The following is a 12,711-nucleotide window of genomic DNA, read 5'->3' on the forward strand; positions in this document are numbered from 1 at the left end:
GGGCTGTGCAAGGTCACCAACCTCACTCTCTTCTCCAGAGCCATCTGGCTCCAGTGGCAAGACATCTATATCAGGATGACTGGAGATGGCCCCGGATGTTTAAGGCAATTGGGGTTAAGTGACTCGTCCAGGGTCACACAGCTAGTAAGTGTCTGAGGTCATATTTGAACTCAGGTCCTCCCAACTTCAAGGCCAGTGCTCTATCCACTGTGCCACCTAGCTGTCCCATGGATGTATATATGTATATAGACACATATAGACACACCCAGACTCACACCCCCAAAGCCATTTAGGGTGTCCCAAAATCATAGTTCAATTTTAGCTCAGAACCGCACTACGACTTTTGGGACACCTTGTGTCTGTACATATATGTGTGTCTGCTTATTTTTAGCTCTCGTTGACAGAACCACCTCCTTCTCCCCTCCGAAAGCTTCCCAGAGTCACTACCCATCTGCGAGTTTCTGCACCATCCGAACCCTCCAACCACGTCCCCGCCACGCATGCAAATGTACACACACACACACACACACACACACACACACACACACACGCAGGCACGCACGCAAGCGCTCGCTCACTGGCTTGACTCGCCATCCCTAGGGATAGGCAGCCTGGACAGGAGACCGGCTTATTAAGAATTGCCCGCCTCTTTCCAGGCCTCCACAGAGCAAGCCTGGCGAGGGGAGGGGGGACTGTGGGGGGGAAGGAGGGGGCCGAGAGACCCTTGGCAGACACGAAGACCCCTGCTCACGCGGGGCTTACACTGGAGCTTCGTGGCTACGCAGGCGGCCTAAAAGAAGAGGAAGTCATAACGAGCGTTGGAGCCCGGTTGTCGCCGCCGCACCCCAGGGACAGGAATGCGGCTCCGCCCCGGTTCTCCGAGCCGGCCAAACCGAGCTCTGCTTAGTGTATTGACGTCAATGAAGCCTGCGGCCGGGCTGGGGGAGGGGGAGGGAGAGGGAGAGGGAGAGGGGAGAGGGGAGGGGAGACACGCCCCCTTCCCTATTGAGGCGCTGATTGGTCGCCTGGGTTCTTCGAGTTCGCTTTTGGAACGTTTACCCTGGAGCTGAAGCCGAGGCCGGGGCTGGAGGTTGGCCTTCTCCTCTGGGTCGGAGCAGCGATTTTCAATGGAATCGTACAAGTGAGCGAGGTCGCAGCGTTCCCACAGTCGAGCTTCCTCACGGCCCCTTTCTGGCGGAGCCGCGTCGGCAGACTACCAGGTAAGAGAGCCTTGCATACGAGTCGCTTGCGCAGACTTGTGCTGCTGCAGAGCGCGGATGGGATAGGGAGAAAGGGGTGTAGCTTGGCAGGTCCAGACACTCCAGAGCCCCCCGAAAGGGCAGGGTCCCTCCACCGCTTTCCGGCCTGGGCTTATGCTCGAGATTCCGCAGAGCCGTGAATAGGCGGGCGTACGCTTTATGGGCTGCCGAGGGGCGCAGTGAGACGCGGGTTGGGGAGGTTGTACTGTCATCGATGTCAGCATAACTACCCCCCCCAACCCCGTTCCCTCTGAATCCTCGGGCTCCCGAACCGGCGCGCAGGCACTGCTCGGAACCCGCAGATTGCTGCGGGATGGAAACCGGGATCCTGGGCTGCTCCGCACACCCTGCTGAGGGTTGAGGGTTGGGGGTTTCGCCGGCCACTCCTCTGGTAAAGCCGGTCGGTGCTGGGGCGGGGGGGGGGGTGGACATAGAGAGATAAAGGAGTACAGACCGAGGACTCCAAGGGAGAAGAGCCCCGGGCTGAAGATAGACCCTACACACATTCAGCCCTTAGCTCAATGGCCAATCTCATAAGCGTCTCCGTGGGCAATGGAGTGTAGCCCGTGGGTATTCTGCTGGAATTTTTGACCTTTACTCCCTGGCCTAATCTAAAGAAATATACAGACACCGCTATCAATTTCCTGAGAGATTTCAAAGCTTTGCCTTGACTTCCTCTAGAGTCTTTTGAAGAGGAGATTGACACCAACACAGGCTTGGGTATCTGGGCAGAGACAAGAAGGCACTACAAGTAGAGAGCTGAATCAGTTTCTCTTTGGTGTCTCTATTTCTTTTCCATTTAAATCTCAAACCATAAGTCTTGGTGGAAACAATCTTGAGTCCCCGGGGGCGCATAGCGCAGGACCACAACCTGAGGGATTTGGGGGTCTTGAGTGCCTGGGCTCTTATCTAATAGCAGCTATCAAACATCCTTGACCCTGTCAGACAAAGGGAGATTGTGAAACACTGCCACATTGCCCTCTCCTCCTACAGGGCCACAGATAGGACCTTCCTGTTTTCTTTGTCCTGGTTTTCCATAGATGGCAATGACAAAGGAATCTCCCCAAAGCAATGGGAGTCATGGTTTGTACCCTAGCCGGCCTGGTTAATCTGAGGGGCCTAGAGAGAACACCCCAGCATTTGTGAAGGCAGGAAGGAGAACTATAGAGGCTGCTGGGATTGTCTAACTTGAGCGTCATTTTCCTACACCCTGCAGCTGCTCCTTGGTCTGAGAGAAGTTATGGCTGTCACAGGAAATAAGAATTTTATTCTAAACAAGAGGACTTAAAAACCTTCTCCTCCCTCTATACACACAACAACCCACAATACTACTAGTACCACTTAAGTCAGAGGGGGTCATCTGAATTTAGGGGTAGCTAGGTGGCTCAGTGGATAGAGCACTGGCCCTGAAGTTGAGAGGACCTGAGTTCAAATTTGACCTCAGATACTTACTAGCTATGGGACCCTAGGCAAGTCACTTAATCCTAATTGCTTTAAACATCCAGGGACATCTCCAGTCAACCTGATATAGATGTCTTGCCACTGGAGCCAGAGGGTTCTGGAGGAGAGTGAGGTTGTTGACCTTGCACATTTAAATCCAATTCACTGTAAGTCACGACATCACCCCCATGTCATGGTCCTCTTCAAGAACAAAGGAGAGGGGCAGCTAGGTGTTTGCAGGGGCAGCTAGGTGGCGCAGTGGATAAAGCACCGGCCCTGGAGTCAGGAGTACCTGAGTTCAAATCCAGCCTCAGACAACACTTACTAGCTGTGTGACTCTGGGCAAGTCACTTAACCCCAACTGCCTCACTAAAAAAAAAAAAAAAGAACAAAGGAGAAACAACAACATCCACACAGTACTGACTGAAATAGGATCTCATACAATTGAACATAGAGTTAAAGCTGGAAAGGATCTTAGGGGGTCTTCTAGGTAACCTTCCCTCGTTCTTTTTTGGAGATTGTGACTTTCCTGAGGTCACACAAGTGATACAACCTTCAAATTCAAGTACTTCAACTCCAAATCCAGCTCTCTTGCCTTCGGTGGAAATCTGAGCCATACTTTTACTTGGGGGTAGGGAGCATATGGTTGGAAAGGGTGTGCCTAAAATCTGAGTAACAAGGCCTGTTCACACAGGCCATTCCTATGTAGTGACTCCCAAGCTGCCCATCCTTGCTATTCAGGTTCCCTATAGAATAAACAGGGTTTAGACCCAAGGAATATCAAAGCCTTCTAAGGTTCCCCAAGGAACCATTCATTCCTATTTCATTTTACAGAGGAAGCTGAGACCCAGGGCAGTTAAATGACTTGCCCGAGTCCCTGCAACTAACTAATGGTCTCACCTGGACTCTCTCCCCACCACCACTCTGGCCTTCCAAATTCAGCTTGTTGACACCAGTGTTCTTGATACTGTGGATACCCAAGTTCAAAGCAGATGCAGCTTATTATGCAGTAAACATTCCTTGTATGAGCCATCAAAGGCCTTCTGACTAATGGATGATCATTTGCCTTCTTTCCTAGTGTTTTTCCATTTACGTTTGGGCAGAAAACATATCTGTTTCAAGGCACGTTAGATCCAGAAGCAAACTTTGAAGCCAAAGAGATTGTTGTAAAGGGAAAAAAAATGAAGATGTGAAAGATACTTTGCCATTAAAAAGTTTGCTATATGATCAGAGCAGTATGGAGTATATATCTCCTAGGCCCACAGAATGCAAATTTCTTTGTAAGTAAACTGAATTTTCATGATATAAACTAAGGCTAGAGATGGTTGGTCAATGAGCATTCATTAAGTGCCTACTATGTGCCTGGTACATACTGCTGGAGATTCAAAGAAAGGCAAAAAACCAGTGTCTGCTGGGGGAGCTAGGTGGTACAGTAGATAGAGCATCAGCCCTGGATTCAAGAGGACCTGAGTTCAAATCCGGCCTCAGACACTTGACACTTGCTAGCTGTGTGACCCTGGGCAAATCACTTAACCCCAATTGCCTCACCAAAAAAAAACAAAAAAACCCCAGTGTCTGTTCTCCTGAAGCTCACAATCAAATGGAGGGGGAGACAAAATGCAAATAACTATGTACAAAAGGAGATTTAAAGAAACAATGCAAACTCAAATGCTATCAGGGTGTTTGAGTTTCTTTAGCTATAAAAAATGGGGGTATTTAAATCTCCCTTTTTACATAGTTATTTACATGTCGTCTTCCCCCTCCGTCCCCATTTAATAGCATCTGACCTGGTCAAAGACTTTGGTTTTGTGTTGTTGTTTTTTTGTGAGACAATTGTGACTTGCCCGGGGTCACACAGCTAGTAAGTGTCAAGTGTCTGAGGCCGGATTTGAACTCAGGTCCTCCTGACTCCAGGGCCAGTGCTCTATCCACTAAGCCACCTAGCTGCCCCCTTGGCCAAAGACTTTGGACCAAGAAGGCTGGGACTGGCAGCCAGGCCTACTACCTCTCAGTCCACTGTGCTAATCGCTACACCGTTTCCTTCCCCTGAAGAATCTGGAGTAAACTGCTGGCAATTTTCATCTTGCAAACAGGCAGGCAGAACAAATAACAATTTGTGGTAGGTGAGTAGTTGGGAATGCTGGTTCCCATTTAGCTTACTGTATCTACCCTTCCTTGGAAGAAGTCGAGCTATTGAAAATGTTTGGCGGGTCAGTGACACTCCTGTCTTATTTGCAGGGCTTCCCATCTGCATTCCTTAAGGTCAGGATTTGAAAATTTCCTGGGTCTTCAGCAGTCCCCCAGCCCTATCGCAGCACCCTACAGATATCAGGCAGTGAATCAATGCTTTCTGATGATAATAATGGTATTTCTAAAGAGAAGAGATGCTAGGCCTGCTGCTTTTTTCGCAAGTAACAGTTTTGCTCCTCAGCCACCATGGGAGAGAGGCAAAGCTTTCAGATACAGCACACGGAACCGTCAGACGGGAGGAGTAAAGTCTGCTGGCATTTATTTTACCCCCCAGCCATGCCCAGATTTCACCAGAGGAACAATAAAGTGAATTCTGTGTAACTGCAGTGGGACACTTGAAATGAAAGGGGAAGAATCGACTTGTGAGAGGCAATAGGGTGGAGAAGAGGGAGGGTTTAGGATGGGGGGGGGGAGACAGGAAATACAATTCACATTAAATTAGCAGCCCTCATTTAAGGGGTGAGGAAATTGAGGCTCAAGGAAGTGGTTTATTTTCACCCAAGTATTAGGTGTCTGTGGCAGGATTAGAACATGGGTCTCCTGAATCCGAGTCTAGGTAATACTCTTACCTCTATACCCCTAGGATTATAAAAATGGAGAAAACTCAGGATACAGAAAAGGCACCGGCAACCAAATGGGGCTGTTATTAGGGTCACATCCTTCTAGCCAGATGTAATATGTGTGACCCAGGAGAAGGAACCTAGACCCTGACCATGCCCCTACCTATCTCTCATTACCCCAGGCACAATGATCACTTTTGCAAGGAGCTAGAGCCTATCCTGACAACTAGAAGGTGCGAGGGAGAGAAGGTAAAGCAAGGCTTTAAAAGAGTATTAAAACTCTCACCTTCACTGCAGAGATGAGTATAGCTTGCCTATTCCGCCCCCTCAGCCCCCCCACCTCACCCCCATGATGATCTGCTGATAAAAACAGATTAACTTTTACATGGCCCTCTCCTCACACTGATAGAGCATTTTAAAATTTAGATAGTTGATATAACCAGTTAGGAGGGTGAGAACTGGGACTTGAACCCAGCCAGGGGCTCCTTCCACTACACTGTTCTATCTTAGAAAAGAGCCTATCGATACTGATTTGACAGCTGACCTGCAGGAGGTAGGGTATATAGTATTATCATGTCTATTTCATCCATGAGGAAACTGAGGTTCAGAGACTGAATGACTTGCCTTCATCACAAGACTAGTAGCCAAACTGTTATTTGAATCCCAACCACAAGATCAGTGCTCTTTCTACCCTAACAACCTGCCTTCTTGGCATATACTCCCCATACTCTCCATAGAAAATGTAAATCCCATAAGAGGCAGGGACCATTTTCTTTTTATCTTCTTTGCCCAGTGCCTAGCATAGTGCTCTCAAGCATCCTATTGCAATTATTAGGTTCATAATAGATTGTTCTGATTGATTTGTACAGGATTCTGACAACCAAAAGGTATAACCCTAGCCCTTTGTGGCAAATCAAAAAGTTTATAATCTGGTGGCCAGCTTCTGGTGTTGATCCAAACAGTCTCTCTCTAGAGTGTTTGCCTTGCTGACATAGCCCTTGAGAATTCAGTGTTGCCTCCATACCTTGAACAAAGTAAAACTAACCCAAAAGGATGAACCTGAAATCTACTTTAAGAACTTGTTTTCACTTTTGCTTCTAGAGATCTGGAATGCTGAATGCCTTGGAAGTTATTTTTGACGTCGGTGATTAATCACAATTAATAACAATAGCTCACATTTCTAAGGCACTTTTAAAGTTTGCAACACACTTTCTTCCCAGCAAGTGTGAGAGACAGAGAGCAAGTCTACCCTAAAGATACTTTCTGAGTGACTTGCCTATGTTAGGATTAGAAACAGAGACACATAAGGTTAGAAACAGGAAACAGAGTTGGATTACAGTTAGGGTTAAACAAAAAGCCACAAAGATGGCCATATACTTGATCTTGTCATCACCCACAAATAAACCACTTCCATAAACTCTGAAAGTCCCTTTTATGTGATCATAATCTCCCTTCTACCTCTGGTTTACAACTTTTTACCTTGACCACCAATCCCTCAACTTCTTGGTTCTTTCCTAGGCTACTGTCTGTGCTCTATACTCTCCACCTTTCCAAATCTTGGACTCTTGGTGAACCAGTTCAATTCCACATTGTCCTTTTGAGTCTCTTGCCCCCTTGTTGTATCAAAGATTTTGCCCTACTATGCCTCAGCCTTTGATCACACTTCCTATCTGTTGCCTTTGCTCCTACACACTGAATAAAGGTGGAAAAAATTAAAAACCATGTCTGCTAGGTCCACTACAAATTTGTTAACATAATCTCAACTGGGCTCTTACCACTGTAAGGCAATCCTTTTAAATCTCCCTAATTAACTCACCAGGGCAGCTAGGTAGCACAGTGGATCCAGTGCCCCCCTACCCTAACCCTTTGCCAAGAGTTCCCTCCTCTCCTTCATTTTATGGCTTCCACCACTGTCCTCCTTTACCCCATCTCAAATACAGTCCTCCTCCTTGCCAAGGCAAATCCCTCTACATGTACTAGTAATCCCATCCTGTCACTTCTCTCCCTATATATAGACTGCCCCCTATGTCATCCTCATCCTCTCATTCATATTGTCTCCCCTTTTCTACTGGCTGCTTCCCTACTCCATCTATCCCAGCTAGTTATTTTCCCACATCTTTCCTGTTGTAGCTAAAGAGAAGGCCATCTAACATATATGCCTCCACTTCCTTTTCTCTCATTCTCTTAACTCTCCAGTCTGGCTTTTGCCCTCATCATTCAACTGAAGCTGTTTCTCCAAAATTTACTAATGGTCTTTTTTTTTTTTATTTTTTAGTGAGGCAATTGGGGTTAAGTGACTTGCCCAGGATCACACAGCTAGTACGTGTTAAGTGTCTGAGGTCGGATTTGAACTCAGGTACTCCTGAATCCAGGGCCGGTGCTTTATCCACTGCATCACCTAGCCACCCCTACTAATGGTCTTTTAATTGCCAAATCAACTGTTTTTTTGTTTTTTTCAATCTTCACCCTTTTTGACCTCTCTGAAGGATTTGTCTCTGCTGATCACTCTTTTCTCCCTAGGTTTCCTTGGTGGTCAAGGTATAGGGTTTGGAGTTGTAAACCAGAGGTAGAAGGGAGATTATGATCACATAAAAGGGACTCCCTATACCTTGGTGGTCAAGGTATAGGGTTTGGAGTTGTAAACCAGAGGTAGAAGGGAGATTATGATCACATAAAAGGGACTTTCAGAGTTTATGGAAGTGGTTTACTTGTGGGTGATGACAAGATCAAGTATATGGCCATCTTTGTGGCTTTTTGTTTAACCCTAACTCTAACTATTCTCTTCTGCTTCTCCTCCTTCCCATCTTATCCCTTTCTCAGTCTCCTTTGTTGGTTCTTCATTTGGGTCATGCCTGTGTCCCACAGGGCTCTGTCCTGGGCCCTCTTCTCTTCTCCTATAAACTATTTCACTTGAAGATCTCACCAGCTCCCATGGATTCAATTCTTTTCTCTATGCTAGTGATTCTCCAATCTACTTATCCAGTCCTCACCTCTACTATCATATCTCCACCTTGGACATCTTGAACTGTCCCATAGACATCTTAAACTCGACATGTCCAAAACTAAACTCATTTTCCCCACTCCCCAATCCTCCCCTCTTTCTAATTTCCCTATTACTATTGAAAGTACCACCATTCATCCTCCCAGTCACCCAGCCTCCCAACCCAGCTATCATCTTAAAGAAGGGCTCTGTCCTAAGCAAAAGAGACTCTAAAGATGTATAAATATATTTACAACTTTTTTTTGAAGTGGCAAAGAATGGGAATCTGAAGGTAGCCATAAATTGGGAAACGGATGAGCAAGTTATGGTCTATAAATGTGACTGAATATCATTGTGCTATAAAAAATGGAGAAACCAAAAACCGACAAAGAATGAAGGGAACAGAACCAGAACAGTTTATATAATGAGTGCATCATGGCAAAGGCAAACAATTTGAAAGAATCAGGGACTCAGCACTATGACCAACCACAATCCTAGAGGACTAATGATAAAACATGCTATCCACCTCCTGGGAGGGGTGGAAGTCTTCGAAGTGCAGAATGAGACAAAACACTTTTTGGACATGCCCAATGTGGAGATTTGTTTTCCTTGACTATGCATGTTTGTGTCAGACTTTACTTTTCTTCTCAGTTGAAAGGAGCAGGGGAGAGGGCAGCTAGGTGGCACAGGGGATAAAGCACCGGCCCTGGATTCAGGAGGACCTGAGTTCAAATCCGACCTCAGACACTTGACACTTACTAGCTGTGTGACCCTGGGCAAGTCACTTAACCCCCATTGCCCCGAAAAAAAGAAAGGAGCAGGGGAGGAAGGCTAATAAGGCAGATTTTTGCCAACTGAAACAATTATTTTTTTTTAGCATTTCTCTCCATTCTAGTACATGCTCCACCCTACAGTCAAAGTGACCTTCCTAAAGCATAGGTCTGACTAGGTCACCCCTCCCTATTACCTCCAGAATCAAGCATCAAAACTTCTATTTGACATTCCCCACACCCCCCCCCCGTCTGTTTTACAACCCTCCACCTATTCTGCAATCCAATGATGCTGAGCTCCACTCTTAAGACTCCACACTGTTCCTCAAACACAAGTCACTCATCTCCCAACTCTAGGCATTTTCACCGTCTATCCTCCATACCCTCCCTTCTTATCTTCACCTCCTGTCTTCCTCCAAGTCTCAAATAAAATTCCATCTTCTACGGGAAGCCTTTCCAAATCCACCTTAATTCTAGTGCTTTCCCCTCTGTTGTTTTCTATTTATCCTGTTTATAGCTTGTTTGTACACAGCTGTTTCCAGCTGAGTTTCATCATACTGAATCCCTAACAGCATGGTCTATCTTTTGCTTTTATTTGTATTCCCAATTCTTATCATGATGCTTGGCACATAGGAAGTGCTTAATAAATGTTTATTGAATGATCACATGGTTCAAGTCCAGGCTCTGAAACTTACCAGCTGGAGCTAGGTGTCTTCTTTTCATCATATCCCCATGTTTTAAGCAAGATCTCACTGGGCTAACAGAGGCGATGTGTGTTTTTCTCTTAAAGAGCCTAAGATGGGCACTCCAGCCTCCGTGGTGAGCGAGCCACCCCCTGGGCAGGCACCAGCAGGAGTCCGGGGACGAAAGCAAGCCTCTGCCAACATCTTCCAGGATGCGGAGCTGCTACAAATTCAAGGCTTATTTCAGCGCAGTGGTGACAGGCAGGCTGAGGAACGTGCACAGATCATCTGGGAGTGCGCTGGGGACCCCAGGGTGGCCGAAGCTTTAAGGCAGCTTAGAAGGAAGAAAAGACGGCCACTGGGCCACTCACTGCAGCACTGCAGTCGACGTAGGTAGGTTTCCGAGGCTGGGTAAAGAGTGGTCGGGGACATTCGTAAAGAATAAAATCATGGGCATTAAAGCCACGGGCAGCCTTAGATCTCATCCCACAATGAAGCTGCCCTAACATTTGGGAGGGAGATGGCATAGGTCTTAGTATATTGTTTAATAAGACGAATAAAAAGAATAATGAAGCAGCTAACATTTTAATAATTCTTCAAGGGCTGCAAAGCACACACACACATACACGCACACACACATTCATATTTGAGCCTCACAACCCTGTGAAGTAGGTGTTATTACCTCCATTTTACCGATGAAGAAACAGAGACTAAGAGCTTTGGGAGTCATCAAACTACCAAGTATGTGAGGCAGGATTTGAATTCAGCTCTTCTTGACACCAAGTCATTCTGAGGCTCCTTCTACTATGCCACATAGTTGCTACATTTGAGCTAGGTACCCTGGGCAAGTCCAGTTTAGCTGTGGACCCAGCAGGACTGCTCACCTAGTCCCATTCCTGGCCTGTGAATGCATTCGTCATCAGCCCTCGGCTGTGACATCTCACGAGCCACGAGCTAGACATTCCCAACAGCCTTAGAGGAACTGGATACCATAAGGTGGTAACCACAGGCTGTGCTTTGGGCAGCAAAGCCCTTCTGATATCAGCTAATCCTGGTGTTTTTGAAGAACTTGAACTGTGCTGATTTCTCATTTGATCTTTCCTGCTACACTCTATACTTGTTCCTTACAGAGTACCTGAGGACTGCTCTCCACCTGCTGACCCCTCAAGCAGTACCATGGAGTTGACCGCCAATGGGCAGCACCTAAACCCAAGAACAAGTGCCAGGAACCGGCGGAGCTGGAGAAAGACAAGCCCCACAAGTTATCTCCACCAGATTAGACACTGACCTCCGGGGGGTGGCTAGGGTTATCCTCTCCAGGAATCCAGATGTTCCCTGAAAGGATCTCTTTTGAGGGGATGTGGGGAGGCGGAGAAAGAAGCGAGCCCTGAATCAGCCAGCCACATCAGGGCAGACGAAGGTTATAGCAAACGGGGCAATTGCTGCCTACCTACTCAGTTAAGGAATAGGTGGGGGGCTTCTACTGATCTCTTCATTGTCTGGGAACTTACTCTTCCCCAGAATGAGAGAGAACATTATCTGCCCCTGCCATTAAACAACCCCCTCCTTCCAAACTAACACTATAGTGAGACTAAACTACATTCCTCCAGACTTCTGATGGATCCAGGCTCAGGCCTGGGTTATTTATGACTAAGTCCTTAACCAGTAGTCTAACAGGCCCATCCCAGGGATGTCAATAATAATTCAGAGCACTTTAAGGTTTACAAAGCACTTTACTCACAATAACCCTTTGAGGTAGGTAGTGCATTATTTCCCCCACTTTATAGATGAGGAAACAAAGTCAGCAAGGTTAATAGACTTGCCCATGGTCACACAGCGAGTTAAGTGTCAGAACTGGGATTCAAACCAAGAACTCAACTCTGGGTTCAGCACTCTTTCCACTACACCAAGCTGCCTCTTTCTTTGCCTACCTGCCAAAAAGACAAAGGCAAAGAGAAAACTCTGGCTAGAGTTTCCTTGAGTGGATAAGAATATTTAATAATAAAAATTTCTCAATGAAGCACAGTGTATTTGTCATGAAACAAGTATGGATTGACTGGGAAATTAGACTTGTAGCTATGTGAGCTAAAGGGCCTAACAAGCAAACCTGACATTTCAAGCAAGGGGCTATCCCAGGGATTCCAACTCATCTAGAAGTCAGAAACAGAGGGCCTAATTCACCTTTCTTTCCCATTTCACAGAGGTGAGAGGTCTGAAGAGAATCATAAAACCCCAGGGCCTTGGAATGAGCTTTTAGATATAGTATAATTAGTTGAACGAAATATGAAACTGGTGCCACCAGTGACAAGTGGGAGCTCTTTCAGTCCACAGACAAAGGGAGACACCTTGCAGAAAGCCAGAGTGCACTAAAGAACAGCTCCTGCCCAGTAAGAGCTTTATGTGGCTAACCATTAGAGTGGTAGGATCAATAATGCCAAGATCTGCACTCCCCAGATAGGAGGTGTGGGTTTGTCATCACCCCTCTCTAACATCCCCCCAGGCCACCGCTATGCCTTCCATCACAGCATCCTCCATGGGAGGACACCTGGCTCCCTATTGGCTGAAGGATTAGCTCTCTAGTAAATTACCTTCCACATCCTATCAGGCACCTGTGTAAGGCTACCCCCTAGTGGCCAGGAACGAAGCTAAAACAGCCTTTGGCATTTTGCTCTTATAGCCTCAGGTGCTTGGCTATTACTTGAAAAAACTGATCCTGAGACAAAATAGGTCTTGCTCAAGAACAATTCCTCTTTGCTCTTCACCCTAAAT

The 12,711-nt window shown here is 46.6% G+C and overlaps 1 protein-coding gene across 2 annotated transcripts; it reads left to right on the forward strand.

The window, feature by feature from the left end:
- Positions 1-1,012: 1,012 nt before the first annotated feature.
- Positions 1,013-11,962, forward strand: AVPI1 (arginine vasopressin induced 1). Of its 2 annotated transcripts, XM_043988642.1 has the most exons (4): positions 1,013-1,220; positions 3,778-3,979; positions 10,050-10,335; positions 11,073-11,962. In XM_043988642.1, the coding sequence occupies exons 3-4, from the start codon at positions 10,058-10,060 to the stop codon at positions 11,227-11,229; spliced, it is 435 nt and encodes a 144-aa protein (XP_043844577.1). In that variant the 5' UTR covers positions 1,013-1,220; positions 3,778-3,979; positions 10,050-10,057; the 3' UTR covers positions 11,230-11,962. The 2 variants fall into 2 exon arrangements, with proteins under 2 accessions (XP_043844577.1, XP_043844575.1); XM_043988640.1 differs by lacking the exon at positions 3,778-3,979 and having other exon boundaries at positions 1,017-1,220.
- The last annotated feature ends 749 nt before the right edge of the window (positions 11,963-12,711 follow it).

This window comes from Dromiciops gliroides, chromosome 2, assembly GCF_019393635.1.
Source record: "Dromiciops gliroides isolate mDroGli1 chromosome 2, mDroGli1.pri, whole genome shotgun sequence".
NCBI classification, from domain to species: domain Eukaryota; kingdom Metazoa; phylum Chordata; class Mammalia; order Microbiotheria; family Microbiotheriidae; genus Dromiciops; species Dromiciops gliroides.